At 40.9% G+C, this 25,420-nt stretch overlaps 1 protein-coding gene across 4 annotated transcripts in view; it reads left to right on the forward strand.

The window, feature by feature from the left end:
* The window catches only part of LOC135564803 (NACHT, LRR and PYD domains-containing protein 4E-like), a 259,953-nt gene extending 234,739 nt beyond the window's left edge, over nt 1–25,214 (forward strand). For 3 of the 4 annotated variants that reach the window (XM_065010865.1, XM_065010867.1, XM_065010866.1), the window contains 5 exons: nt 14,113–15,904; nt 16,189–16,362; nt 22,630–22,803; nt 23,013–23,059; nt 23,443–25,214. In XM_065010865.1, coding sequence (XP_064866937.1) covers nt 14,113–15,904; nt 16,189–16,362; nt 22,630–22,803; nt 23,013–23,059; nt 23,443–23,996 — 2,741 coding nt within the window. In that variant the 3' untranslated portion in view covers nt 23,997–25,214. Of the gene's footprint in view, nt 1–13,294; nt 13,741–14,112; nt 15,905–16,188; nt 16,363–22,629; nt 22,804–23,012; nt 23,060–23,442 lie in introns of those variants that run through there. The other variant, XM_065010868.1, reaches the window with a different exon arrangement.
* The last annotated feature ends 206 nt before the right edge of the window (nt 25,215–25,420 follow it).

The following is a 25,420-nucleotide window of genomic DNA, read 5'->3' on the forward strand; positions in this document are numbered from 1 at the left end:
CCAGTTGGTGAGGGCCACAGCATAGTCCTTTAGTCTCTATGGGCCAGGTGGCCAGTTGGTGAGGGCCACAGCACAGTCCTTTAGTCTCTATGGGCCACATGGCCAGTTGGTGAGGGCCACAGCATAGTCCTTTAGTCTCTATGGGCCAGTTGGCCAGTTGGTGAGGGCCACAGCATAGTCCTTTAGTCTCTATGGGCCAGGTGGCCAGTTAGTGAGGTCCACAGCATAGTCCTTGAGTCTCTATGGGCCAGATGGACAGTTGGTGAGGGCCACAGGATAGTCCTTTAGTCTCTATGGGCCAGATGGCCAGTTGGTGAGGGCCACAGCATAGTCCTTTAGTCTCTATGGGCCAGGTGGCCAGTTGGTGAGGGCCACAGCATAGTCCTTTAGTATATATGGGCCAGGTGGCCAGTTGGTGAGGGCCACAGCATAGTCCTTTAGTCTCTATGGGCCAGATGGCCAGTTGGTGAGGGCCACAGCATAGTCCTTTAGTCTCTATGGGCCAGTTGGCCAGTTGGTGAGGGCCACAGCATAGTCCTTTAGTCTCTATGGGCCAGGTGGCCAGTTGGTGAGGGCCACAGCACAGTCCTTTAGTCTCTATGGGCCAGATGGCCAGTTGGTGAGGGCCACAGCATAGTCCTTTAGTCTCTATGGGCCAGATGGCCAGTTGGTGAGGGCCACAGCATAGTCCTTTAGTATCTATGGGCCAGATGGCCAGTTGGTGAGGGTCCACAGCATAGTCCTTGAGTCTCTATGGGCCAGATGGACAGTTGGTGAGGGCCACAGGATAGTCCTTTAGTCTCTATGGGCCAGATGGCCAGTTGGTGAGGGCCACAGCATAGTCCTTTAGTCTCTATGGGCCAGGTGGCCAGTTGGTGAGGGCCACAGTATAGTCCTTTAGTCTCTATGGGCCAGGTGGCCAGTTGGTGAGGGCCACAGCACAGTCCTTTAGTCTCTATGGGCCAGATGGCCAGTTGGTGAGGGCCACAGCACAGTCCTTTAGTCTCTATGGGCCAGATGGCCAGTTGGTGAGGGCCACAGCATAGTCCTTTAGTCTCTATGGGCCAGATGGCCCTCACCAACTGTCCATTATTATTATTATTATTATTATTATTATTATTGTTGATGTACTGTCTATAACTACCTTAACAAACAGTGACTTATTATATTATCCTTAACAGACATTATTATTATTGTTGACAGTTACCATGGAGATGAGATGTCACAACTACATGTCCATGTGATGCATTAAATAACCTGACTGTTTTAATATGTCTGTTATTAAATGTTTTATTAGAGATAAATAATAAATGATAACAATTGACATTCAAGAATTATTGTGTTAACCACAACCAACATGTTGGATCTCTGTTTAGTTGTCACTGTGTTAACCACAACCAACATGTTGGATCTCTGTTTAGTTGTCACTGTGTTGACCACAACCAACATGTTGGATCTCTGTTTAGGGGTCAGTGCTCTAAAATGAGCCTCTCTGGAGAGAGAGAAGAGGGACCTGCCTCTAAAATTAGTCTCTCGGGAGAGAGAGAAGATGGACCTGCCTCTAAAATTAGTCTCTCTGGGGAGAGAGAGGAGGGGGTCCCTGCCTCTAAAAGGCGTCTCTCTGGGGAACATCACACCAAAGCTAACAGGTGAGATAACACTTTTTAAAATAATTTATATGAGTTTATTTCCAAAATGTTCACAGTTGTTTTTTAATCAGAAATGGTTGCTTATGGTTAACTTAAATATTACTTTTCTCAGATGACCAGTTAATAGATTTTAGATGGGTATATCTTTATTAAATTATTATTATTATCAGTTAATAGATTTTAGATGGGTATATCTTTATTAAATTATTATTACTATTATTATCAGTTAATAGATTTTAGATGGGTATATCTTTATTAAATTACTATTATTATCAGATAATAGATTATAGATGGGTATATCTTTATTAAATTATTATTATTATCAATTAATAGATTTTAGATGGGTATATCTTAAATTATTATTACTATTATTATCAGTTAATAGATTATAGATGGGTATATCTTTATTAAATTATTATTATTATCAGTTAATAGATTTTAGATGGGTATATCTTTATTAAATTACTATTATTATCAGTTAATAGATTTTAGATGGGTATATCTTAAATTATTATTACTATTATTACTATCAGTTAATAGATTATAGATGGGTATATCTTTATTAAATTATTATTATTATCAGTTAATAGATTTTAGATGAGTATATCTTTATTAAATTATTATTACTATCATTACAGTCCTCTTTTTCAAGATGTGTCCGATTTAAAACAGACAGAATACATTTTGTATTGCTGGTTGATGAATTTGACAATGACAAGGAAAATAAGTTTTTCTCAACAAGAAGTGACTGAATTAATGTTCAGGATTATTAATAATCATTATAGTAATGAAGTACAACAATAATTCAAAACATGACCATAAAAACAGATCATAATAAACATGAATCATCATTATATTACTTCACAGTAATCTGTTAAATGCTTTTTCAGTCCTTCCTCTTGTGTTAGCAGTGTGGAAAAGGACAGAAAGAAGCACACAGGAGTTTTCCTGTGAGGGGGAGTGGTGGTGTATCCAGGGAGAAAACTAAACTAATCTTCTGAAATGTCATTTGTAGTCTTATGCTGCCATCTATTGGAATTATGTAGTAACTAAAGTAGTACTGAATAATGTGTAATTCCTTACTAAAGTAGTAATTACTCAGAATTGCGAAATATAACATTTTCTAGTTAATTTTCCCACTAACAACAATAAAATAACAATGTATAGTATAACAAACAATGCAACTGACAAACCAAAAACACCATACATTAGGTAATTATATATATAATTATTTATTTAGATGGGTGACATTATCTGCCAAAGTAGCAGCCCTGTAGACAAAGAAGAGCTCTCCAGTAGATACCAAAACTTTCAACGGACATTTTCTCAAAAGTGAGGTTACAAGTTTATCAACGTTCAAAGCAGAATTACTTTCCCATTGTTCCTCAACTGTAGTGTATGATATACCATTATCTAGCCCTCAGTCTCTACTTTTATCCAATCTGGAAACAACATTTCAAATGTTGCTAAATGAGACCGAATTGAGCCGACCGGTCACATTTGAGAATGAGACAGATATTTAGCTATTTCAATATGAATGAGGTAGATATTTCAGCAAAACCACATGATTATTTCTCTCTTTGAATTGATATCATCAAGTGATAGATTTTAAACAAATACATGTCTGTCATTGAACAACCCCATGATTAGATAGTGAACAACCCCATGATTAGATAGTGAACAACCCCATGATTAGATAGTGAACAACCCCATGATTAGATAGTGAACAACCCCATGATTAGATAGTGAACAACCCCATGATTAGATAGTGAACAACCCCATGATTAGATAGTGAACAACCCCATGATTAGATAGTGAACAACCCCATGATTAGATAGTGAACAACCCCATGATTAGATAGTGAACAACCCCATGATTAGATAGTGAACAACCCCATGATTAGATAGTGAACAACCCCATGATTAGATAGTGAACAACCCCATGATTAGATAGTGAACAACCCCATGATTAGCTAGTGAACAACCCCATGATTAGATAGTGAACAACCCCATGATTAGATAGTGAACAACCCCATGATTAGATAGTGAACAACCCCATGATTAGATAGTGAACAACCCCATGATTAGATAGTGAACAACCCCATGATTAGATAGTGGACAACCCCATAATTAGATAGTGAACAACCCCATGATTAGATAGTGAACAACCCCATGATTAGATAGTGAACAACCCCATGATTAGATAGTGAACAACCCCATGATTAGATAGTGAACAACCCCATGATTAGATAGTGAACAACCCCATGATTAGATAGAGAACAACCCCATGATTAGATAGTGAACAACCCCATGATTAGATAGTGAACAACCCCATGATTAGATAGAGAACAACCCCATGATTAGATAGTGAACAACCCCATGATTAGATAGTGAACAACCCCATGATTAGATAGTGAACAACCCCATGATTAGATAGTGAACAACCCCATGATTAGATAGTGAACAACCCCATGATTAGATAGTGAACAACCCCATGCCATGATTAGATAGTGAACAACCCCTTGATTAGATAGTGAACAACCCCATGATTAGATAGTGAACAACCCCATGCCGTGATTAGATAGTGAACAACCCCATGATTAGATAGTGAACAACCCCATGATTAGATAGTGAACAACCCCATGATTAGATAGTGAACAACCCCATGCCATGATTAGATAGTGAACAACCCCATGCCGTGATTAGATAGTGAACAACCCCATGCCATGATTAGATAGTGAACAACCCCATGATTAGATAGTGAACAACCCCATGCCGTGATTAGATAGTGAACAACCCCATGATTAGATAGTGAACAACCCCATGATTAGATAGTGAACAACCCCATGATTAGATAGTGAACAACCCCATGCCATGATTAGATAGTGAACAACCCCATGCCGTGATTAGATAGTGAACAACCCCATGCCATGATTAGATAGTGAACAACCCCATGATTAGATAGTGAACAACCCCATGCCATGATTAGATAGTGAACAACCCCATGATTAGATAGTGAACAACCCCATGCCATGACTAGATAGTGAACAACCCCATGATTAGATAGTGAACAACCCCATGCCATGATTAGATAGTGAACAACCCCATGATTAGATAGTGAACAACCCCATGCCATGATTAGATAGTGAACAACCCCATGCCATGATTAGATAGTGAACAACCCCATGATTAGATAGTGAACAACCCCATGTCATGATTAGATAGTGAACAACCCCATGCCATGATTAGATAGTGAACAACCCCATGATTAGATAGTGAACAACCCCATGCCGTGATTAGATAGTGAACAACCCCATGATTAGATAGTGAACAACCCCATGATTAGATAGTGAAGAACCCCATGATTAGATAGTGAACAACCCCATGATTAGATAGTGAACAACCCCATGCCATGATTAGATAGTGAACAACCCCATGATTAGATAGTGAACAACCCATGCCATGATTAGATAGTGAACAACCCCATGATTAGATAGTGAACAACCCCATGATTAGATAGTGAACAACCCCATGATTAGATAGTGAACAACCCCATGCCATGATTAGATAGTGAACAACCCCATGCCGTGATTAGATAGTGAACAACCCCATGCCATGATTAGATAGTGAACAACCCCATGATTAGATAGTGAACAACGCCATGCCATGATTAGATAGTGAACAACCCCATGATTAGATAGTGAACAACCCCATGCCATGACTAGATAGTGAACAACCCCATGATTAGATAGTGAACAACCCCATGCCATGATTAGATAGTGAACAACCCCATGATTAGATAGTGAACAACCCCATGCCATGATTAGATAGTGAACAACCCCATGCCATGATTAGATAGTGAACAACCCCATGATTAGATAGTGAACAACCCCATGTCATGATTAGATAGTGAACAACCCCATGCCATGATTAGATAGTGAACAACCCCATGATTAGATAGTGAACAACCCCATGATTAGATAGTGAACAACCCCATGATTAGATAGTGAACAACCCCATGATTAGATAGTGAACAACCCCATGCCATGATTAGATAGTGAACAACCCCATGATTAGATAGTGAACAACCCATGCCATGATTAGATAGTGAACAACCCCATGATTAGATAGTGAACAACCCCATGCCGTGATTAGATAGTGAACAACCCCATGATTAGATAGTGAACAACCCCATGATTAGATAGTGAACAACCCCATGCCATGATTAGATAGTGAACAACCCCATGCCGTGATTAGATAGTGAACAACCCCATGCCATGATTAGATAGTGAACAACCCCATGATTAGATAGTGAACAACCCCATGCCATGATTAGATAGTGAACAACCCCATGATTAGATAGTGAACAACCCCATGCCGTGATTAGATAGTGAACAAACCCATGCCATGATTAGATAGTGAACAACCCCATGCCATGATTAGATAGTGAACAACCCCATGATTACATAGTGAACAACCCCATGTCATGATTAGATAGTGAACAACCCCATGCCATGGTTAGATAGTGAACAACCCCATGACATGATTAGATAGTGAACAACCCTATGCCATGATTAGATAGTGAACAACCCCATGCTGTGATTAGATAGTGAACAACCCCATGTCGTGATTAGATAGTGAACAACCCCATGATTAGATAGTGAACAACCCCATGATTAGATAGTGAACAACCCCATGTCGTGAATAGATAGTGAACAACTCCATGCCGTGATTAGATAGTGAACAACCCCATGATCAGATAGGGGACAACCCCATGATTAGATAGTGAACAACCCCATGATTAGATAGTGAACAACCCCATGCCGTGATTAGATAGTGAACAACCCCATGATTAGATAGTGAACAACCCATGCCATGATTAGATAGTGAACAACCCCATGATTAGATAGTGAACAACCCCATGCCGTGATTAGATAGTGAACAACCCCATGATTAGATAGTGAACAACCCCATGATTAGATAGTGAACAACCCCATGATTAGATAGTGAACAACCCCATGCCATGATTAGATAGTGAACAACCCCATGCCGTGATTAGATAGTGAACAACCCCATGCCATGATTAGATAGTGAACAACCCCATGATTAGATAGTGAACAACCCCATGCCGTGATTAGATAGTGAACAACCCCATGCCATGATTAGATAGTGAACAACCCCATGATTAGATAGTGAACAACCCCATGCCATGATTAGATAGTGAACAACCCCATGATTAGATAGTGAACAACCCCATGATTAGATAGTGAACAACCCCATGCCATGATTAGATAGTGAACAACCCCATGATTAGATAGTGAACAACCCCATGCCGTGATTAGATAGTGAACAACCCCATGCCATGATTAGATAGTGAACAACCCCATGCCATGATTAGATAGTGAACAACCCCATGATTAGATAGTGAACAACCCCATGTCATGATTAGATAGTGAACAACCCCATGCCATGATTAGATAGTGAACAACCCCATGACATGATTAGATAGTGAACAACCCCATGCCATGATTAGATAGTGAACAACCCCATGATTAGACAGTGAACAACCCCATGCCGTGATTAGATAGTGAACAACCCCATGTCGTGATTAGATAGTGAACAACCCCATGATTAGATAGTGAACAACCCCATGATTAGATAGTGAACAACCCCATGATTAGATAGTGAACAACCCCATGCTGTGATTAGATAGTGAACAACCCCATGCCATGATTAGATAGTGAACAACCCCATGCTGTGATTAGATAGTGAACAACCCCATGATTAGATAGTGAACAACCACATGATTAGATAGTGAACAACCCCATGTCGTGATTAGATAGTGAACAACCCCATGATTAGATAGTGAACAACCCCATGATTAGATAGTGAACAACCCCATGTCGTGAATAGATAGTGAACAACTCCATGCCGTGATTAGATAGTGAACAACCCCATGATCAGATAGGGGACAACCCCATGATTAGACAGTGAACAACCCCATGATTAGATAGTGAACAACCCCATGCCGTCATTAGATAGTGAACAACCCCATGATTAGATAGTGAACAACCCCATGCCGTGATTAGATAGTGAACAACCCCATGATCAGATAGGGGACAACCCCATGATTAGATAGTGAACAACCCCATGCCGTGATTAGATAGTGAACAACCCCATGATCAGATAGGGGACAACCCCATGATTAGATAGTGAACAACCCCATGATTAGATAGTGAACAACCCCATGATTAGATAGTGAACAACCCCATGATTAGATAGTGAACAACCCCATGATTAGATAGTGAACAACCCCATGCCATGATTAGATAGTGAACAACCCCATGATCAGATAGGGGACAACCCCATGATTAGATAGTGAACAACCCCATGATTAGATAGTGAACAACCCCATGATTAGATAGGGGACAACCCCATGATTATTGATAGTGAACAACCCCGTGATTAGATAGTGAACAACCCCATGCCGTGATTAGATAGTGAACAACGCCATGATTAGATAGTGAACAACCCCATGATCAGATAGGGGACAACCCCATGATTAGATAGTGAACAACCCCATGCCGTGATTAGATAGTGAACAACCCCATGATTAGATAGTGAACAACCCCATGCCGTGATTAGATAGTGAACAACCCCATGATCAGATAGGGGACAACCCCATGATTAGATAGTGAACAACCCCATGCCGTGATTAGATAGTGAACAACCCCATGATCAGATAGGGGACAACCCCATGATCAGATAGGGGACAACCCCATGATTAGATAGTGAACAACCCCATGATTAGATAGTGAACAACCCCATGCCGTGATTAGATAGTGAACAACCCCATGATTAAATAGTGAACAACCCCATGTCATGATTACATAGTGAACAACCCCATGATTATATAGTGAACAACCCCATGCCATGATTAGATAGTGAACAACCCCATGCCGTGATTAGATAGTGAACAACCCCATGATTAGATAGTGAACAACCCCATGCCATGATAGTGAAAAACCCCATGATTAGATAGTGAACAACCCCATGATTAGATAGTGAACAACCCCATGTCATGATTAGATAGTGAACAACCCCATGATTAGATAGTGAACAACCCCATGCTATGATTAGATAATGAACAACCCCATGCCGTGATTAGATAGTGAACAACCCCATGATTAGATAGTGAACAACCCCATGCCATGATTAGATAGTGAACAACCCCATGATTAGATAGTGAACAACCCCATGATTAGATAGTGAACAACCCCATGATTAGATAGTGAACAACCCCATGATTAGATAGTGAACAACCCCATGATTAGATAGTGAACAACCCCATGATTAGATAGTGAACAACCCCATGACATGATTAGATAGTGAACAACCCCATGATTAGATAGTGAACAACCACATGCCGTGATTAGATAGTGAACAACCCCATGCCATGATTAGATAGTGAACAACCCCATGATTAGATAGTGAACAACCCCATGCCGTGATTAGATAGTGAACAACCCCATGATTAGATAGTGAACAACCCCATGATTAGATAGTGAACAACCCCATGATTAGATAGTGAACAACCCCATGTCATGATTAGATAGTGAACAACCCCATGATTAGATAGTGAACAACCCCATGCCATGATTAGATAGTGAACAACCCCATGCCGTGATTAGATAGTGAACAACCCCATGATTAGATAGTGAACAACCCCATGCCATGATTAGATAGTGAACAACCCCATGATTAGATAGTGAACAACCCCATGCCATGATTAGATAGTGAACAACCCCATGATTAGATAGTGAACAACCCCATGATTAGATAGTGAACAACCCCATGATTAGATAGTGAACACCCCCATGATTAGATAGTGAACAACCCCATGACATGATTAGATAGTGAGCAACCCCATGATTAGATAGTGAACAACCCCATGATTAGATAGTGAACAACCCCATGTCATGATTAGATAGTGAACAACCCCATGCCGTGATTAGATAGTGAACAACCCCATGATTAGATAGTGAACAACCCCATGATTAGATAGTGAACAACCCCATGATTAGATAGTGAACAACCCCGTGATTAGATAGTGAACAACCCCATGATTAGATAGTGAACAACACAATGATTAGATAGTGAACAACCCCTTGATTAGATAGTGAACAACCCCATGCCATGAATAGATAGTGAACAACCCCATGATTAGATAGTGAACAACCCCATGATTAGATAGTGAACAACCCCATGATTAGATAGTGAACAACCCCATGATTAGATAGTGAACAACCCCGTGATTAGATAGTGAACAACCCCATGATTAGATAGTGAACAACCCCATGATTAGATATTGAACAACCCCATGATTAGATAGTGAACAACCCCATGATTAGATAGTGAACAACCCCATAATTAGATAGTGAACAATCCCATGATTAGATAGTGAACAACCCCATGCCATGATTAGATAGTGAACAACCCCATGATTAGATAGTGAACAACCCCATGATTAGATAGTGAACAACCCCATGATTAGATAGTGAACAACCCCATGCCCTGATTAGATAGTGAACAACCCCATGATTAGATAGTGAACAACCCCATGCCATGATTAGATAATGAACAACCCCATGATTAGATAGTGAACAACCCCATGCCATGATTAGATAGTGAACAACCCCATGATTAGATAGTGAACAACCCCATGATTAGATAGTGAACAACCCCATGCAGTGATTAGATAGTGAACAACCCCATGATTAGATAGTTAACAACCCCATGCCATGATTAGATAGTGAACAACCCCATGATTAGATAGTGAACAACCCCATGCCATGATTAGATAGTGAACAACCCATGCCATTATTAGATAGTGAACAACCCCATGCCGTGATTAGATAGTTAACAACCCCATGCCATGATTAGATAGTGAACAACCCCATGTCATGATTAGATAGTGAACAACCCATGCCATTATTAGATAGTGAACAACCCCATGCCATGATTAGATAGTGAACAACCCATGCCATTATTAGATAGTTAACAACCCCATGCCATGATTAGATAGTGAACAACCCCATGATTATATAGTGAACACCCCCATGATTAGATAGTGAACAACCCCATGATTAGATAGTGAACACCCCCATGATTAGATAGTGAACAATCCCATGATTAGATAGTGAACAACCCCATGATTAGATAGTGAACAACCCCATGATTAGATAGTGAACAACCCCATGATAAGATAGTGAACAACCCCATGATTAGATAGTGAACAACCCCATGACATGATTAGATAGTGAACAACCCCATGATTAGATAGTGAACAACCACATGCCGTGATTAGATAGTGAACAACCCCATGCCATGATTAGATAGTGAACAACCCCATGATTAGATAGTGAACAACCCCATGCCGTGATTAGATAGTGAACAACCCCATGATTAGATAGTGAACAACCCCATGATTAGATAGTGAACAACCCCATGATTAGATAGTGAACAACCCCATGATTAGATAGTGAACAACCCCATGATTAGATAGTGAACAACCCCATGTCATGATTAGATAGTGAACAACCCCATGATTAGATAGTGAACAACCCCATGCCATGATTAGATAGTGAACAACCCCATGCCGTGATTAGATAGTGAACAACCCCATGATTAGATAGTGAACAACCCCATGCCGTGATTAGATAGTGAACAACCCCATGATTAGATAGTGAACAACCCCATGCCATGATTAGATAGTGAACAACACAATGATTAGATAGTGAACAACCCCTTGATTAGATAGTGAACAACCCCATGCCATGAATAGATAGTGAACAACCCCATGATTAGATAGTGAACAACCCCATGATTAGATAGTGAACAACCCCATGATTAGATAGTGAACAACCCAATGATTAGATAGTGAACAACCCCGTGATTAGATAGTGAACAACCCCATGATTAGATAGTGAACAACCCCATGATTAGATATTGAACAACCCCATGATTAGATAGTGAACAACCCCATGATTAGATAGTGAACAACCCGATAATTAGATAGTGAACAATCCCATGATTAGATAGTGAACAACCCCATGCCATGATTAGATAGTGAACAACCCCATGATTAGATAGTGAACAACCCCATGATTAGATAGTGAACAACCCCATGCCATGATTAGATAGTGAACAACCCCATGATTAGATAGTGAACAACCCCATGCCATGATTAGATAGTGAACAACCCCATGATTAGATAGTGAACAACCCCATGCCGTGATTAGATAGTGAACAACCCCATGATTAGATAGTGAACAACCCCATGATTAGATAGTGAACAACCCCATGATTAGATAGTGAACAACCCCATGATTAGATAGTGAACAACCCCATGATTAGATAGTTAACAACCCCATGACATGATTAGATAGTGAACAACCCCATGATTAGATAGTGAACAACCCCATGATTAGATAGTGAACAACCCCATGATTAGATAGTGAACAACCCCATGATTAGATAGTTAACAACCCCATGCCATGATTAGATAGTGAACAACCCCATGATTAGATAGTGAACAACCCCATGATTAGATAGTGAACAACCCCATGATTAGATAGTGAACAACCCCATGATTAGATAGTGAACAACCCCATGATTAGACAGTGAACAACCCCATGATTAGATAGTGAACAACCCCATGCCATGATTAGATAGTGAACAACCCCATGATTAGATAGTGAACAACCCCATGCCATGATTAGATAGTGAACAACCCATGCCATTATTAGATAGTGAACAACCCCATGCCGTGATTAGATAGTGAACAACCCCATGCCATGATTAGATAGTGAACAACCCCATGATTAGATAGTGAACAACCCCATGATTAGATTGTGAACAACCCCATGATTAGATAGTGAACAACCCCATGATTAGACAGTGAACAACCCCATGATTAGATAGTGAACAACCCCATGCCATGATTAGATAGTGAACAACCCCATGCCATGATTAGATAGTGATAAAACACACCAATCTCTTTCCTAATTCCTTTAATCAATAAAAGCTCATTTACGAACATTTCCGAAAAGTGAGATATTGCGTTTTGGAATGAAACTCTTCTTATGTTGCCCCATCTGAGTTCAGAATAGATTAGATTTGTAATGTTTGTCTCTGTTGTGTTGAAGTCCAATCCAGCAGGAGAGACCAGCCTCCCCTGTACCCAGCTGTGTGTCCATGAAGAGCGACAAGTCTATGGAACCTCCTATACGGTTTAGAGAGGGAGACTTTTCTACTGAACAAAGGTAAGAAGAACTCATGGGTCCTGGTCAGTGAGTTAAACAACACTGTCTCTAGTCATTTCTCCTCTCCCATTTTCCCATTTATTGTTGTTGTTTTCATAATCCATAGGCCTATCATTTTGTCCATTTTCATAGTCCTAAAACAATATTAAACAAACACAACATTCCCTGTGTGTATGTGTGTGTGTGTGTGTGTGTGTGTGTGTGTGTGTGTGTGTGTGTGTGTGTGTGTGTGTGTGTGTGTGTGTGTGCGTGTGCGTGTGTGTGTGTGTGTGTGTGTGTACTCCCTGGATGAGGAGATGTAATCTCATGTTTTGTCCACAGAAACCAACAGGAGAGATCAGAGTCAGAGATTCTCAGTGGTCAGTCTTCCCAGAGTCATCAAACAGACCTGGCCTCCATATTCAGTGTACGTGGTCCTGTTATATACATTTGTTTTTGTTTACCTCAAGTAAAGTTGATCTGTCAATCATTCATTAATGTGTTAATGAGAAAGCATTTAGTCTCTTGCTTAACTTATTTATTTACTTGATTTATTTCAGTTGCTTGAAGAGAAAATTATGATATTTGTGAAGAACGAGCTGAAGATGTTCAAGAGGATTCTTAGTCCAGAACTCCCAGAAGGCTTTGAGAGTCAGAAGCAGGATAAGGAAGTGGTGGACCCTGAAGATGAGCAGCAGGAGAGCAGTGCCAGAGAGGGGGCTCTGAAGATCACACTGCACGTCCTGAGGAAAATGAACCAGATGGAGCTTGCTGACACACTGGAGAAATGTAAAATCTGTCTGCCTCATGTTGAATGATGTTTTATAACATTTAAAAGCTGTAGCTAAAGTACAGCTAAAGTAGCTGTGTAACTCAATGATATTGTAACACAACACCTAGTGACCTCATCAAGTAGCAGCAGGGATGTGTTTTTGGTGATTAATTAAGAGAGAGAGAGAGAGACAACGTTAATAACACCATCAATAATATCAATAATAATATAATCAGTCACACCAGTCTGTAATGCATTATGAAATCATTCATACATTTATACAGTCAGTTAAGATAATAAATTATTATAATTTAAAACTTTATAATAGTCCTTCAATACTGTAGGTATTAAAACAGACGTAATATTAATATCCTCTGTGTTATTTCTAGATTCAGATGAGCTTGCTGTGATTTGCCAACGTGAACTCAAATCTAATCTAAAGAAGAAGTTTCAATGTGTATTTGAGGGGATCGCTAAACAAGGAAACCCAACACTCCTCAATAAGATCTACACAGAGCTCTACATCACAGAGGGTGGAACAGGAGAGGTCAATAATGAACATGAGCTGAGACAGATTGAGACCACAACCAGGAAACAAGCAAGACCAGAGACTGCAATCAAATGTAACGACATCTTCAAACCCTTAACTGGACAAGACAAACTTATCAGAACTGTGCTGACAAAGGGAGTCGCTGGCATTGGAAAAACAGTCTCTGTGCAGAAGTTCATTCTGGACTGGGCTGAAGGAAAAGCAAATCAGGATGTCCAATTTGTATTTTCATTCCCTTTTCGGGAGCTGAATTTGATGAAAGAGGACAAACACACTTTGATTGAACTTCTTAATCACTTCTCAATGGAAGCCAAACAATCAAGAATCTCCAACTACGACAAATACAAAGTTCTGTTCATCTTTGATGGTCTGGATGAGTGCCGACTGCCCCTAGACTTCCAGAAGAACAAGATATGTTGTGACGTCACAGAGTCAACCTCAGTGGATGTTCTGCTGACAAATCTCATCAAGGGAAATCTGCTTCCCTCTGCTCTCCTCTGGATAACTACCCGACCTGCAGCAGCCAATAAGATCCCTTCAGGGTGTGTTGACCAGGTGACAGAGGTACGAGGGTTCAATGACCCACAGAAGGAGGAGTACTTCAGGAAGAGATTCAGCGATGAGGACCTGGCCATCAGAATCATCTCACACATAAAGACATCAAGGAGCCTCCACCTCATGTGTCACATTCCAGTCTTCTGTTGGATTTCTGCAATAGTCCTTGAACACATTCTGAAACAGAAGAGAGAAGAGATGCCCAAGACTCTGACTGAGATGTACACACACCTTGTGGTGTTTCATACCAAACAGAAGAATGAAAAGTATCTTGGGAAAGAAGAGACAGGTCCACACTGGAATAAAGAGAGCATTCTGTCACTGGGAAAACTGGCTTTTCAACAGCTTGTGAATGGCAATCTGATTTTCTATGAAGAAGACCTGAAAGAGGCTGGCATTGATGTCAATGAAGCCTCAGTGTACTCAGGATTGTGCACACAGCTCTTTAAAGAGGAATGTGGGCTGTACCAGGACAAGGTGTACTGCTTCGTGCATCTGAGCATTCAGGAGTTTCTGGCTGCTGTATATGTGTTCCTCTCATTCATCAACAACAATGAGAATCTAATGGATGAACTGCATTCAACGTCCCTTTCTGTGAAGAAAAGACGCAAATGTAAAGTTACTGTCTACAAGAGTGCTGTGGATAAAGCCTTACAAAGTGAGACGGGAAACCTGGACCTTTTCCTTCGCTTCCTTCTGGGCCTCTCACTGGAGTCCAATCAGAAGTACTTACGAGGTCTACTGACAACGACAAGAAGCAGCTCACAGAGCCATGAAGAAACAGTCAAGTACATCAAGGAGAAGATCAGGGAGGATCTCTCTCCAGAGAGGAGCATCAATCTGTTCCACTGTCTGAATGAGCTGAATGACCATTCTCTAGTGGAGGAGATCCAAAGCTACCTGAGCTCAGGAAGTCTCTCAGAAGCCAACCTGTCACCTGCACAGTGGTCAGCTCTGGTCTTTGTGTTGCTGACTTCAGAAAAGGAGCTGGATGTGTTTGACCTGAAGAAATACTCCAGATCAGAGGAAGGTCTTCTGAGGCTGCTGCCAGTGGTCAAAGCCTCCAGAGCTGCTCTGTGAGTAAATAAACTTACATTTAAGAACTAATCATCAGGAATAAATATTCAGTTTTGAGAAATATGTATTAAAGTGTTTATATAATATTATATTGAAAAACATATTGAATAAATTCATTGATTTTCACATTAGTATAACATTATGACCATTCAATTGTAGAAGACGGAAGATGAATCTATGTGTTGTTTGAGAGAATAAAACAAATGCATCTACCATTGTCCTTCTACACTACTGGTGTTAAATTAACAGTGTGTTTGTGAAGTCATGATGATCTCTTTGTCAGGCTGTCAGGCTGTGGAGTCACAGAGGAAGGCTGTGCTTCTCTGGTCTCAGCTCTGAGGTCAAACCCCTCACACCTGAGAGAGCTGGACCTGAGTAACAATGACCTGAAGGATTCAGGAGTGAAGCTGCTCTCTGCTGGACTGGGGAATCCCCACTGTAAACTGGAGACTCTGAGGTCAGTATTCCTGTAGTTGGTCAACAAGTGATAACTGTTCACCAGATCCACATGTGTTTACCAGACACACATAGTCCACACCATATGTGTTTGGAAGCTAACAGTTTTAAAATCAGTCTCTGGCGTTTTGGATCCAAGATGGCGTTAGCAGTCAGACATCTTTGTCCTTCGTCTTGTCGTGTTCCATGTATATATATTTTTGTAGCTTTTTCTTAACATATCTTTTATATTTTTCTAAACCGTTACTTCGAAATACTCTCCTGCAACCACCTCACCACCCAATGTGGACCTGCTTTTTCTCTAACGGATTTCTCTTTACCTCTTACTGGAATCTCTCCAACATAAACTAGCCAGCTAACTAGCCAGCTAACGGTCATCAGCTAACTTTATCCCGGACAACTCTCGCCAGTCTGTACAGCGCGACTCAAACCAGAGCTAGTCGGACTTATTCTTCTCCATATCTGCTGATTCCTACCGCAAGCTCTGAACCTATTTAAAAAAAATATATATACCTTTTTTTCACCTGGAATTATAGCAGCTTAACTGAACGCACAGCCACTAATCTTCGACCTGATAGCTATCTGACGCACATTGAGCTGCTGGTTTAAGAGGCCCTTCGGACATATTCCTTTGGCCACTATACATATTTTGCCAACTGGCCTGGTTTACCACACAGAGCCCTGCTGATCCGTCCACTGATGTAACTGCACGAGGGACAGACTTTCCTCTGTTGCGTCATCCCTCTAAGGCCTTTCTGTTAGCCTGCTAGCCCCGTGCCGCTAGTTTCCTGAAGCACTGGACTCTTATGATCACCCGGCTATGCATGCCTCTCCCTAACGTCACCATGCCTTGTCCATTGCTGTTTTGGTTTGTAACTATTGTTTTATTTCACTGTAGAGCCTCTAGCACTGCTCAACACGCCTCGGCTAACAATTTAGTTCCACCTCCCACACACGCAGTGACATCACCTGGTTTAAATGCTATTTCTAGAGACAATATCTCTTTCATTATCACTATATGCACAGGTTTACCCCCACTGTATTCACATCCTACTATACCTTTGTCTGTACATTATGCCTTGAATATATTCTACCGTGCCCAGAAATCTGCTCCTTTTACTCTGTGTTCTGAACGTACTAGACATCCAGTTTTGTTAGCCTTTAGCCTTTAGCCTTTATCCTACTCCTCCTCTGTTCCTCTGGTGATGTAGAGGTTAATCCAGGTTCTGCAGTGTCTAGCTCCACTCCCATCACCCAGGCTCTCTCATTTGTTGACTTCTACAACCGTAAAAGCCTTGGTTTCATGCATGTTAACATTAGAAGCCTCCTCCCTAAGTTTGCTTTATTTGCTTTGCTGTTTTCAACCAAGATCTCAGCGATCACTGCCTCATTGTCGGCATCCGTAATGGGTCTGCGATCAAAAGACCACCCCTCATCACTGTCAAACGCTCCCTAAAACACTTCTGTGAGCAGGCCTTTCTAATCGACCTGCCCGGGGGTTCTAAATGACCTGATCCCGACAGTAGAGGATGCCTAGTTATTATTTAAAAGTGCCTTCCTCAGCATCTTAAAGAGGCATGACCATTCAAAAAATTTAGAACCAGGAACAGATATAGCACTTGGTTCACTCCACACCTGTCTTCCCTTGACCAGCACAAAAACATCCTGTCGCGTTCTGCATTAGCATTGAATACCCCCCGTAATATGCAACTTTTCAGGGAATATAGGAACCAACATATACAGGCAGTTAGGAAAGCTAAGGCTAGCTTTTTTTAAAGAGAAATGTGCATCCTTCAGTACAAACTCAAAAAAGTTCTGGGACACTATAAAGTCCATGGAGAATAAGAGCACCTCCTCCCAACTACCCACTGCTCTGAGGCTAGGAAATACTGTTACAACCGACTAATCCACTATAATTGAGAATTTTAATACGCATTTCTCTACGGCTGGCCATGCTTTCCACCTGGCTACCCCTACCCCGGTCAACTGCCCGGCACCCTCCACAGCAACCCGCCCAAGCCCCCACCATTTCTCCTTCACCCATATCCAGATAGCTGATATTCTGAAAGAGCTGCAAAATCTGGACCCCTACAAATCAGCCGGGCTAGACAATCTGGACCCTCTCCTTCTAAAATGATCTACCAAAATTGTTGCAACCCCTAATACTAGCCTGTTCAACCTCTCATTTGTATCATCTGAGATTCCAAAAGATTGGAAAGCTGCCACGCTCATCCCCCTCTTCAAAGGGGGAGACACTCTAGACCCAAACTGCTACAGACCTATATCCATCCTAACCTTCATCTCTGAGGTCTTCGAAAGCCACAGTACCTTCTCCGCTGTGCAATCTGGTTTCCGAGCCGGTCACGGGTGCACATCAACCACGCTCAAGGTACTAAACGATATCATAACCGCCATCGATAAGAAACATTACTGTGCATTACTGTGCATTTATCGACCTGGCCAAGGCTTTTTCTCTATGGGGGTGCCACAGGGTTCAATTCTCAGGCCGACTTTCTTCTCTGTATACATCAATGATTTCGCTCTTGCTGCTGGGGATTCCCTGATCCACCTCTACGCAGACGACACCATTCTGTATACTTCTGGCCCTTCTTTGGGCACTGTTATTAACAAACCTCCAGACGAGCTTCAATGCCATACAACTCTCTTTCTGTGGCCTCCAAATGCTCTTAAATGCAAATAACACTAAATGCATGCTATTCAACCGATCATTGCCCGCACCTGCCCGCCCATCCAGCATCACTACTCTGGACGGCTCTGACTTAGAATACGTGGATAACTACAAATACCCAGGTGTCTGGCTAGACTGTAAACTCTCCTTCCAATCTCATATCAAGCATATCCAATCCAAAATTAAATCTAGAATCAGCTTTCTATTTTGCAACAAAGCATCCTTCACTCATGCTGCCAAACATACCCTTGTAAAACTGACCATCCTACCGATCCTCGACTTCGGCCATGACATCTGTAAAATAGCCTCCAACACTCTACTCAACAAACTGGATGCAGTCTATCACAGTGCCATCCGTTTTGTCACCAAAGCCCCATACACTACCCACCACTGCGACCTGTACGCTCTCGTTGGCTGGCCCTCGCTTCATACTCGTCGCCAAACCCACTGGCTAAAGGTTATCTACAAGTCTCTGCTAGGTAAACCCCTGCCTTATCTCAGCTCGCTGGTCACCATAGCAGCATATAACTCGTAGCACGCGCTCCAGCAGGTATATCTCACTGGTCACCCCCAAAGCCAATTCCTCATTTGGTCGCCTTTCCTTCCAGTTCTCTGCTGCCACTGACTGGAACGAACTACAAAAATCACTGAAGCTGGAGACTCATAGCTCCCTCATTAGTTTTAAGCACCAGCTGTCAGAGCAGCTCACAGATCACTGCACCTGTTCATAGCCCATCTCTCTACATCCCATCTATCTACCTACCTCTTCCCCATACTTTATTTATTTATTTTGCTCCTTTTGCACCACAGTATCTCTACCTGCACATCCATCTTCTGCACATCTACCATTCCAGTGTTTAATTGCTATAATGTAATTACTTCGCCACCATGGCCTATTTATTGCCTTAACTCCCTTATCTTACCTCATTTGCATATAGACGTTTTTTATTTTTGTTCTACTGTGTTATTGACTGTATATTTTGTTTATTCCATGTGTAACTCTGTGTTGTATGTGTCGAACTGCTTTGCTTTATCTTGGCCAGGTCGCAGTTGCAAATGAGAACTTGTTCTCAACTAGCCTACCTGGTTAAATAAAGGTGTTCTCAACTAGCCTACCTGGTTAAATAAAGGTGTTCTCAACTAGCCTACCTGGTTAAATAAAGGTGTTCTCAACTAGCCTACCTGGTTAAATAAAGGTGTTCTCAACTAGCCTACCTGGTTAAATAAAGGTGTTCTCAACTAGCCTACCTGGTTAAATAAAGGTGTTCTCAACTAGCCTACCTGGTTAAATAAAGGTGTTCTCAACTAGCCTACCTGGTTAAATAAAGGTGTTCTCAACTAGCCTACCTAGTTAAATAAAGGTGTTCTCAACTAGCCTACCTGGTTAAATAAAGGTGTTCTCAACTAGCCTACCTGGTTAAATAAAGGTGTTCTCAACTAGCCTACCTAGTTAAATAAAGGTGTTCTCAACTAGCCTACCTAGTTAAATAAAGGTGTTCTCAACTAGCCTACCTGGTTAAATAAAGGTGTTCTCAACTAGCCTACCTGGTTAAATAAAGGTGTTCTCAACTAGCCTACCTGGTTAAATAAAGGTGTTCTCAACTAGCCTACCTGGTTAAATAAAGGTGTTCTCAACTAGCCTACCTGGTTAAATAAAGGTGTTCTCAACTAGCCTACCTGGTTAAATAAAGGTGTTCTCAACTGGCCTACCTGGTTAAATAAAGGTGTTCTCAACTGGCCTACCTGGTTAAATAAAGGTGTTCTCAACTGGCCTACCTGGTTAAATAAAGGTGTTCTCAACTAGCCTACCTGGTTAAATAAAGGTGTTCTCAACTAGCCTACCTGGTTAAATAAAGGTGTTCTCAACTAGCCTACCTGGTTAAATAAAGGTGTTCTCAACTAGCCTACCTGGTTAAATAAAGGTGTTCTCAACTAGCCTACCTGGTTAAATAAAGGTGTTCTCAACTGGCCTACCTGGTTAAATAAAGGTGTTCTCAACTGGCCTACCTGGTTAAATAAAGGTGTTCTCAACTAGCCTACCTGGTTAAATAAAGGTGTTCTCAACTAGCCTACCTGGTTAAATAAAGGTGTTCTCAACTAGCCTACCTGGTTAAATAAAGGTGTTCTCAACTAGCCTACCTGGTTAAATAAAGGTGTTCTCAACTGGCCTACCTGGTTAAATAAAGGTGTTCTCAACTAGCCTACCTGGTTAAATAAAGGTGTTCTCAACTGGCCTACCTGGTTAAATAAAGGTGTTCTCAACTAGCCTACCTGGTTAAATAAAGGTGTTCTCAACTAGCCTACCTGGTTAAATAAAGGTGTTCTCAACTAGCCTACCTGGTTAAATAAAGGTGTTCTCAACTAGCCTACCTGGTTAAATAAAGGTGTTCTCAACTAGCCTACCTGGTTAAATAAAGGTGTTCTCAACTAGCCTACCTGGTTAAATAAAGGTGTTCTCAACTAGCCTACCTGGTTAAATAAAGGTGTTCTCAACTAGCCTACCTGGTTAAATAAAGGTGTTCTCAACTAGCCTACCTGGTTAAATAAAGGTGTTCTCAACTAGCCTACCTGGTTAAATAAAGGTGTTCTCAACTAGCCTACCTGGTTAAATAAAGGTGTTCTCAACTAGCCTACCTGGTTAAATAAAGGTGTTCTCAACTAGCCTACCTGGTTAAATAAAGGTGTTCTCAACTAGCCTACCTGGTTAAATAAAGGTGTTCTCAACTAGCCTACCTGGTTAAATAAAGGTGTTCTCAACTAGCCTACCTGGTTAAATAAAGGTGTTCTCAACTAGCCTACCTGGTTAAATAAAGGTGAAATAAATAAAATAAATAAAAATGTAGATAGAATGTTTCATATTAGGTTACAGTACAGAATGTCACCTTTTATGTAAAGCTATTCATACATATATATTTTACCGTTTAGTCTTAATTGTACAAACTAATTTAGTCAAAAGTTGAGTGTTTGGTCCCATATTCCATTCCTGCAGTGATTACATCACACTTGTGTGATTTACATCACAAGCTTGTGATTCTACTAACTTGTTTTTTTTTTTTTTACATATGTCAGAATACTTATGACTTCTTCAAATACTTTTGACTAGATACATAAAGTGCCTTCATTTCAAAACGTGAAACAGTTTGTGTTAAAAGATTGTCAAATAAATGGTGAAATTATATACTGTCACCTCATATGAAACATTTGATCTGAAATCCAAAATGTTGGAGTATAGAGACACATTTAAAATGTTAGCTTCACTGTCAAAATAGATATGGTGTGGACTGTATACTCAATACAATCTAAATCTGATTCCTCACTGTCTGTCTTTTGACTGATACTGCTTTTTAAACTGGTCTGGTCAGTCTACTCAAAGATTTGTACGATACATGTTTCTATCTACAGGCAATACTTTGATCATTTGTCATTTCTGATAATGATACATTGATTTATGTAGAAATGGCAGGTTTCAGGATGTATCTGATAATAATATGAAAATGTTGAAACAGTAAATATATTCTGCCACTATTTTCACCACCAAAGAATATCAGTGTGGTTTTAATATGATTTGACTCTTTGCAGGCTGTCACGCTGTCTAGTCACAGAGGAAGGCTGTGCTTCTCTGGTCTCAGCTCTGAGGTCAAACCCCTCACACCTGAGAGAGCTGGACCTGAGCTACAATCACCCAGGAGACTCAGGAGTCAGACTGCTCTCTGCTAGACGGGAGGATCCACACTGCAGACTGGAGAAACTCAAGTATGTAGAGGGTTTATGTCAATGTTCATATCAGACATGTTGGACTTATCTGGCTAGTTAAGACAAACATTCATACCACCACTTAGACAAAGTTATATCCTGACTGTGTGTGTGTGTGTGTGTGTGTGTGTGTGTCTGTGTCTGTGTCTGTGTGTGTGTGTGTGTGTGTATCCCTCAATGACTGTCTGTTCTTCTGCTTACCGCTACAGTGTGGAACATGGTGGAGAGTACACAATGAAACCTGGACTTAGAAAATGTGAGTGTTGACTGCTGTGAAGAATATGACTAAGAATAAGTCTTAATTCAAGTTAAATCCAAGTCAAAAACCACAATCATTACTTACTTGGTCATATTAAATATCAGCTGTAGTACTACAGAAGCAGAAATCAGGGACACCAAAGTTTACAAAGAGTTGATTTGACAATGTGTGTGTGTGTGTGTGTGTGAAATTAATGGGAATAAGTGTGTTTTATATTACCATACAGTATAACATATGATCATTCAACAAGTCTCAAGTTACCTTAACTTCTCCTTTTGATACCTAGAAACATCTACATTAAATTAATTAGTGAAAAGTGAGTTAACATTCTAATGTGAATGATGATGATTTCTAATATTGTGTCTGGTTTCATCCATCAGATGTCTGTGATCTCACACTGGACCTAAACACAGTAAACAGACTCCTCTCTCTGTCTGAGGAGAACAGAAAAGTGACACTGAGGTCAGAGGAGCAGCCGTATCCTGATGACCCAGAGAGATTTGAGAACTATGAACAGGTGCTGTGTAGAGAGGGTCTGACTGGGCGCTGTTACTGGGAGGTAGAGTGGAGTGGGAGAAGGGTTGATATAGGAATGACATATAAAGGAATCAGCAGGAAAGGAAGGGCTAATGACTTTTGTCTTGGATACAATGACACGTCCTGGACTCTTTTCTGCTATGACAACAGTTACATTGCCATTCACAATAATAATCCCATTGCCATAGACGTCCGCCCCTCCAGCTTCCACAGAGTAGGAGTGTATCTGGACTGGCCAGCCGGCACTTTGTCCTTCTACAGAGTCTCCTCTGACACACTGACCCACCTGTACACATTCACCTCCACATTCACTGAGCCCCTCTATCCAGGGTTTAGGGTTTGGTATGAAGACTCCTCAGTGTCCCTGTGTCAAACACAACATGATGTTTCACTCTAATCATGGTCATGTTTAGTAAGACACACTGGAGCAGCAATGTAGAATATCTCTCTAGTGTGTAAACCTCTCTATCCAGGGTGTTTGGTATGAATATCTCTCTAGTGTGTAAACCTCTCTATCCAGGGTGTTTGGTATGAATATCTCTCTAGTGTGTTAACCTCTCTATCCAGGGTGTTTAGTATGAATAACTCTCTAGTGTGTTAACCTCTCTATCCAGGGTGTTTGGTATGAATATCTCTCTAGTGTGTTAACCTCTCTATCCAGGGTGTTTGGTATGAATATCTCTCTAGTGTGTTAACCTCTCTATCCAGGGTGTTTGGTATGAATATCTCTCTAGTGTGTTAACCTCTCTATCCAGGGTGTTTGGTATGAATAACTCTCTAGTGTGTTAACCTCTCTATCCAGGGTGTTTGGTATGAATATCTCTCTAGTGTGTAAACCTCTCTATCCAGGGTGTTTGGTATGAATATCTCTCTAGTGTGTAAACCTCTCTATCCAGGGTGTTTGGTATGAATATCTCTCTAGTGTGTAAACCTCTCTATCCAGGGTGTTTGGTATGAATATCTCTCTAGTGTGTTAACCTCTCTATCCAGGGTGTTTGGTATGAAAAATATGTAGTAGCATTACTTTAAGGTTAATATAAATGATAGGTGTGTACAATCGTGTTACTCTGGTTGTGTAAATTGCTGTTTTCACATAACTCTGTACCTAATTCACATCTTGTCTGTTCCGAACAAAGTCTCTCCTCATCCTCTATTGTAAGAACCAACTGTTCTTGGTTCTCGTAGGAGAACACAGAGGATTCTGACTAGTTGGCCACCTCATCCACTAGATATGTGTTGGTTCGACACATTGAGTCAGTTGTGGTGGAACCAGCCAGACTAAGCATTTATAAGTTTACTATATGAGACCTCTGTTGGTTTCTGTATGTCAGAGCTCTTGGCCCAACACTCAAGAGTGTGGGGTCGACCAGCCTCATTATTGCAGGGCTCTCAACGAATCACTTATGGGTGCAGTGGCGACCCATCATTCAGGGCAGGTGGAGCTGTTATGAGCCCCAAATCTTTACCAACATAAATCAAATCCCACCCAAAATGGTGGCTTGCTTGTTTTGCATGATATTTTGGCATTAATACGTGACACATATCAGTTTGCAAACAATGTACATTTTTTTTATATATCTATATCATTGAATTAATAAAGCGGCATACAAACATGGTTTCTTTTTTGATTTATTGAGTAAGGCAACTGTTAATTCAGAACTGCGAAAACTTGATTCAGTGAGTTCAAGACAACTGGGAAGTCGGGAATAAACGAGCTCCGACTGGGAAAATACGTGTTGAACAGTCATCCAACTCTGAATTGTAAATCTGGCCTCTTTCTAGAGAAACGACCTGAAGCTCAATGACGTCATCGTGATTTAA

The sequence above is a fragment of the Oncorhynchus nerka genome, linkage group LG26 (assembly GCF_034236695.1).
Source record: "Oncorhynchus nerka isolate Pitt River linkage group LG26, Oner_Uvic_2.0, whole genome shotgun sequence".
Lineage (NCBI taxonomy): Eukaryota > Metazoa > Chordata > Actinopteri > Salmoniformes > Salmonidae > Oncorhynchus > Oncorhynchus nerka.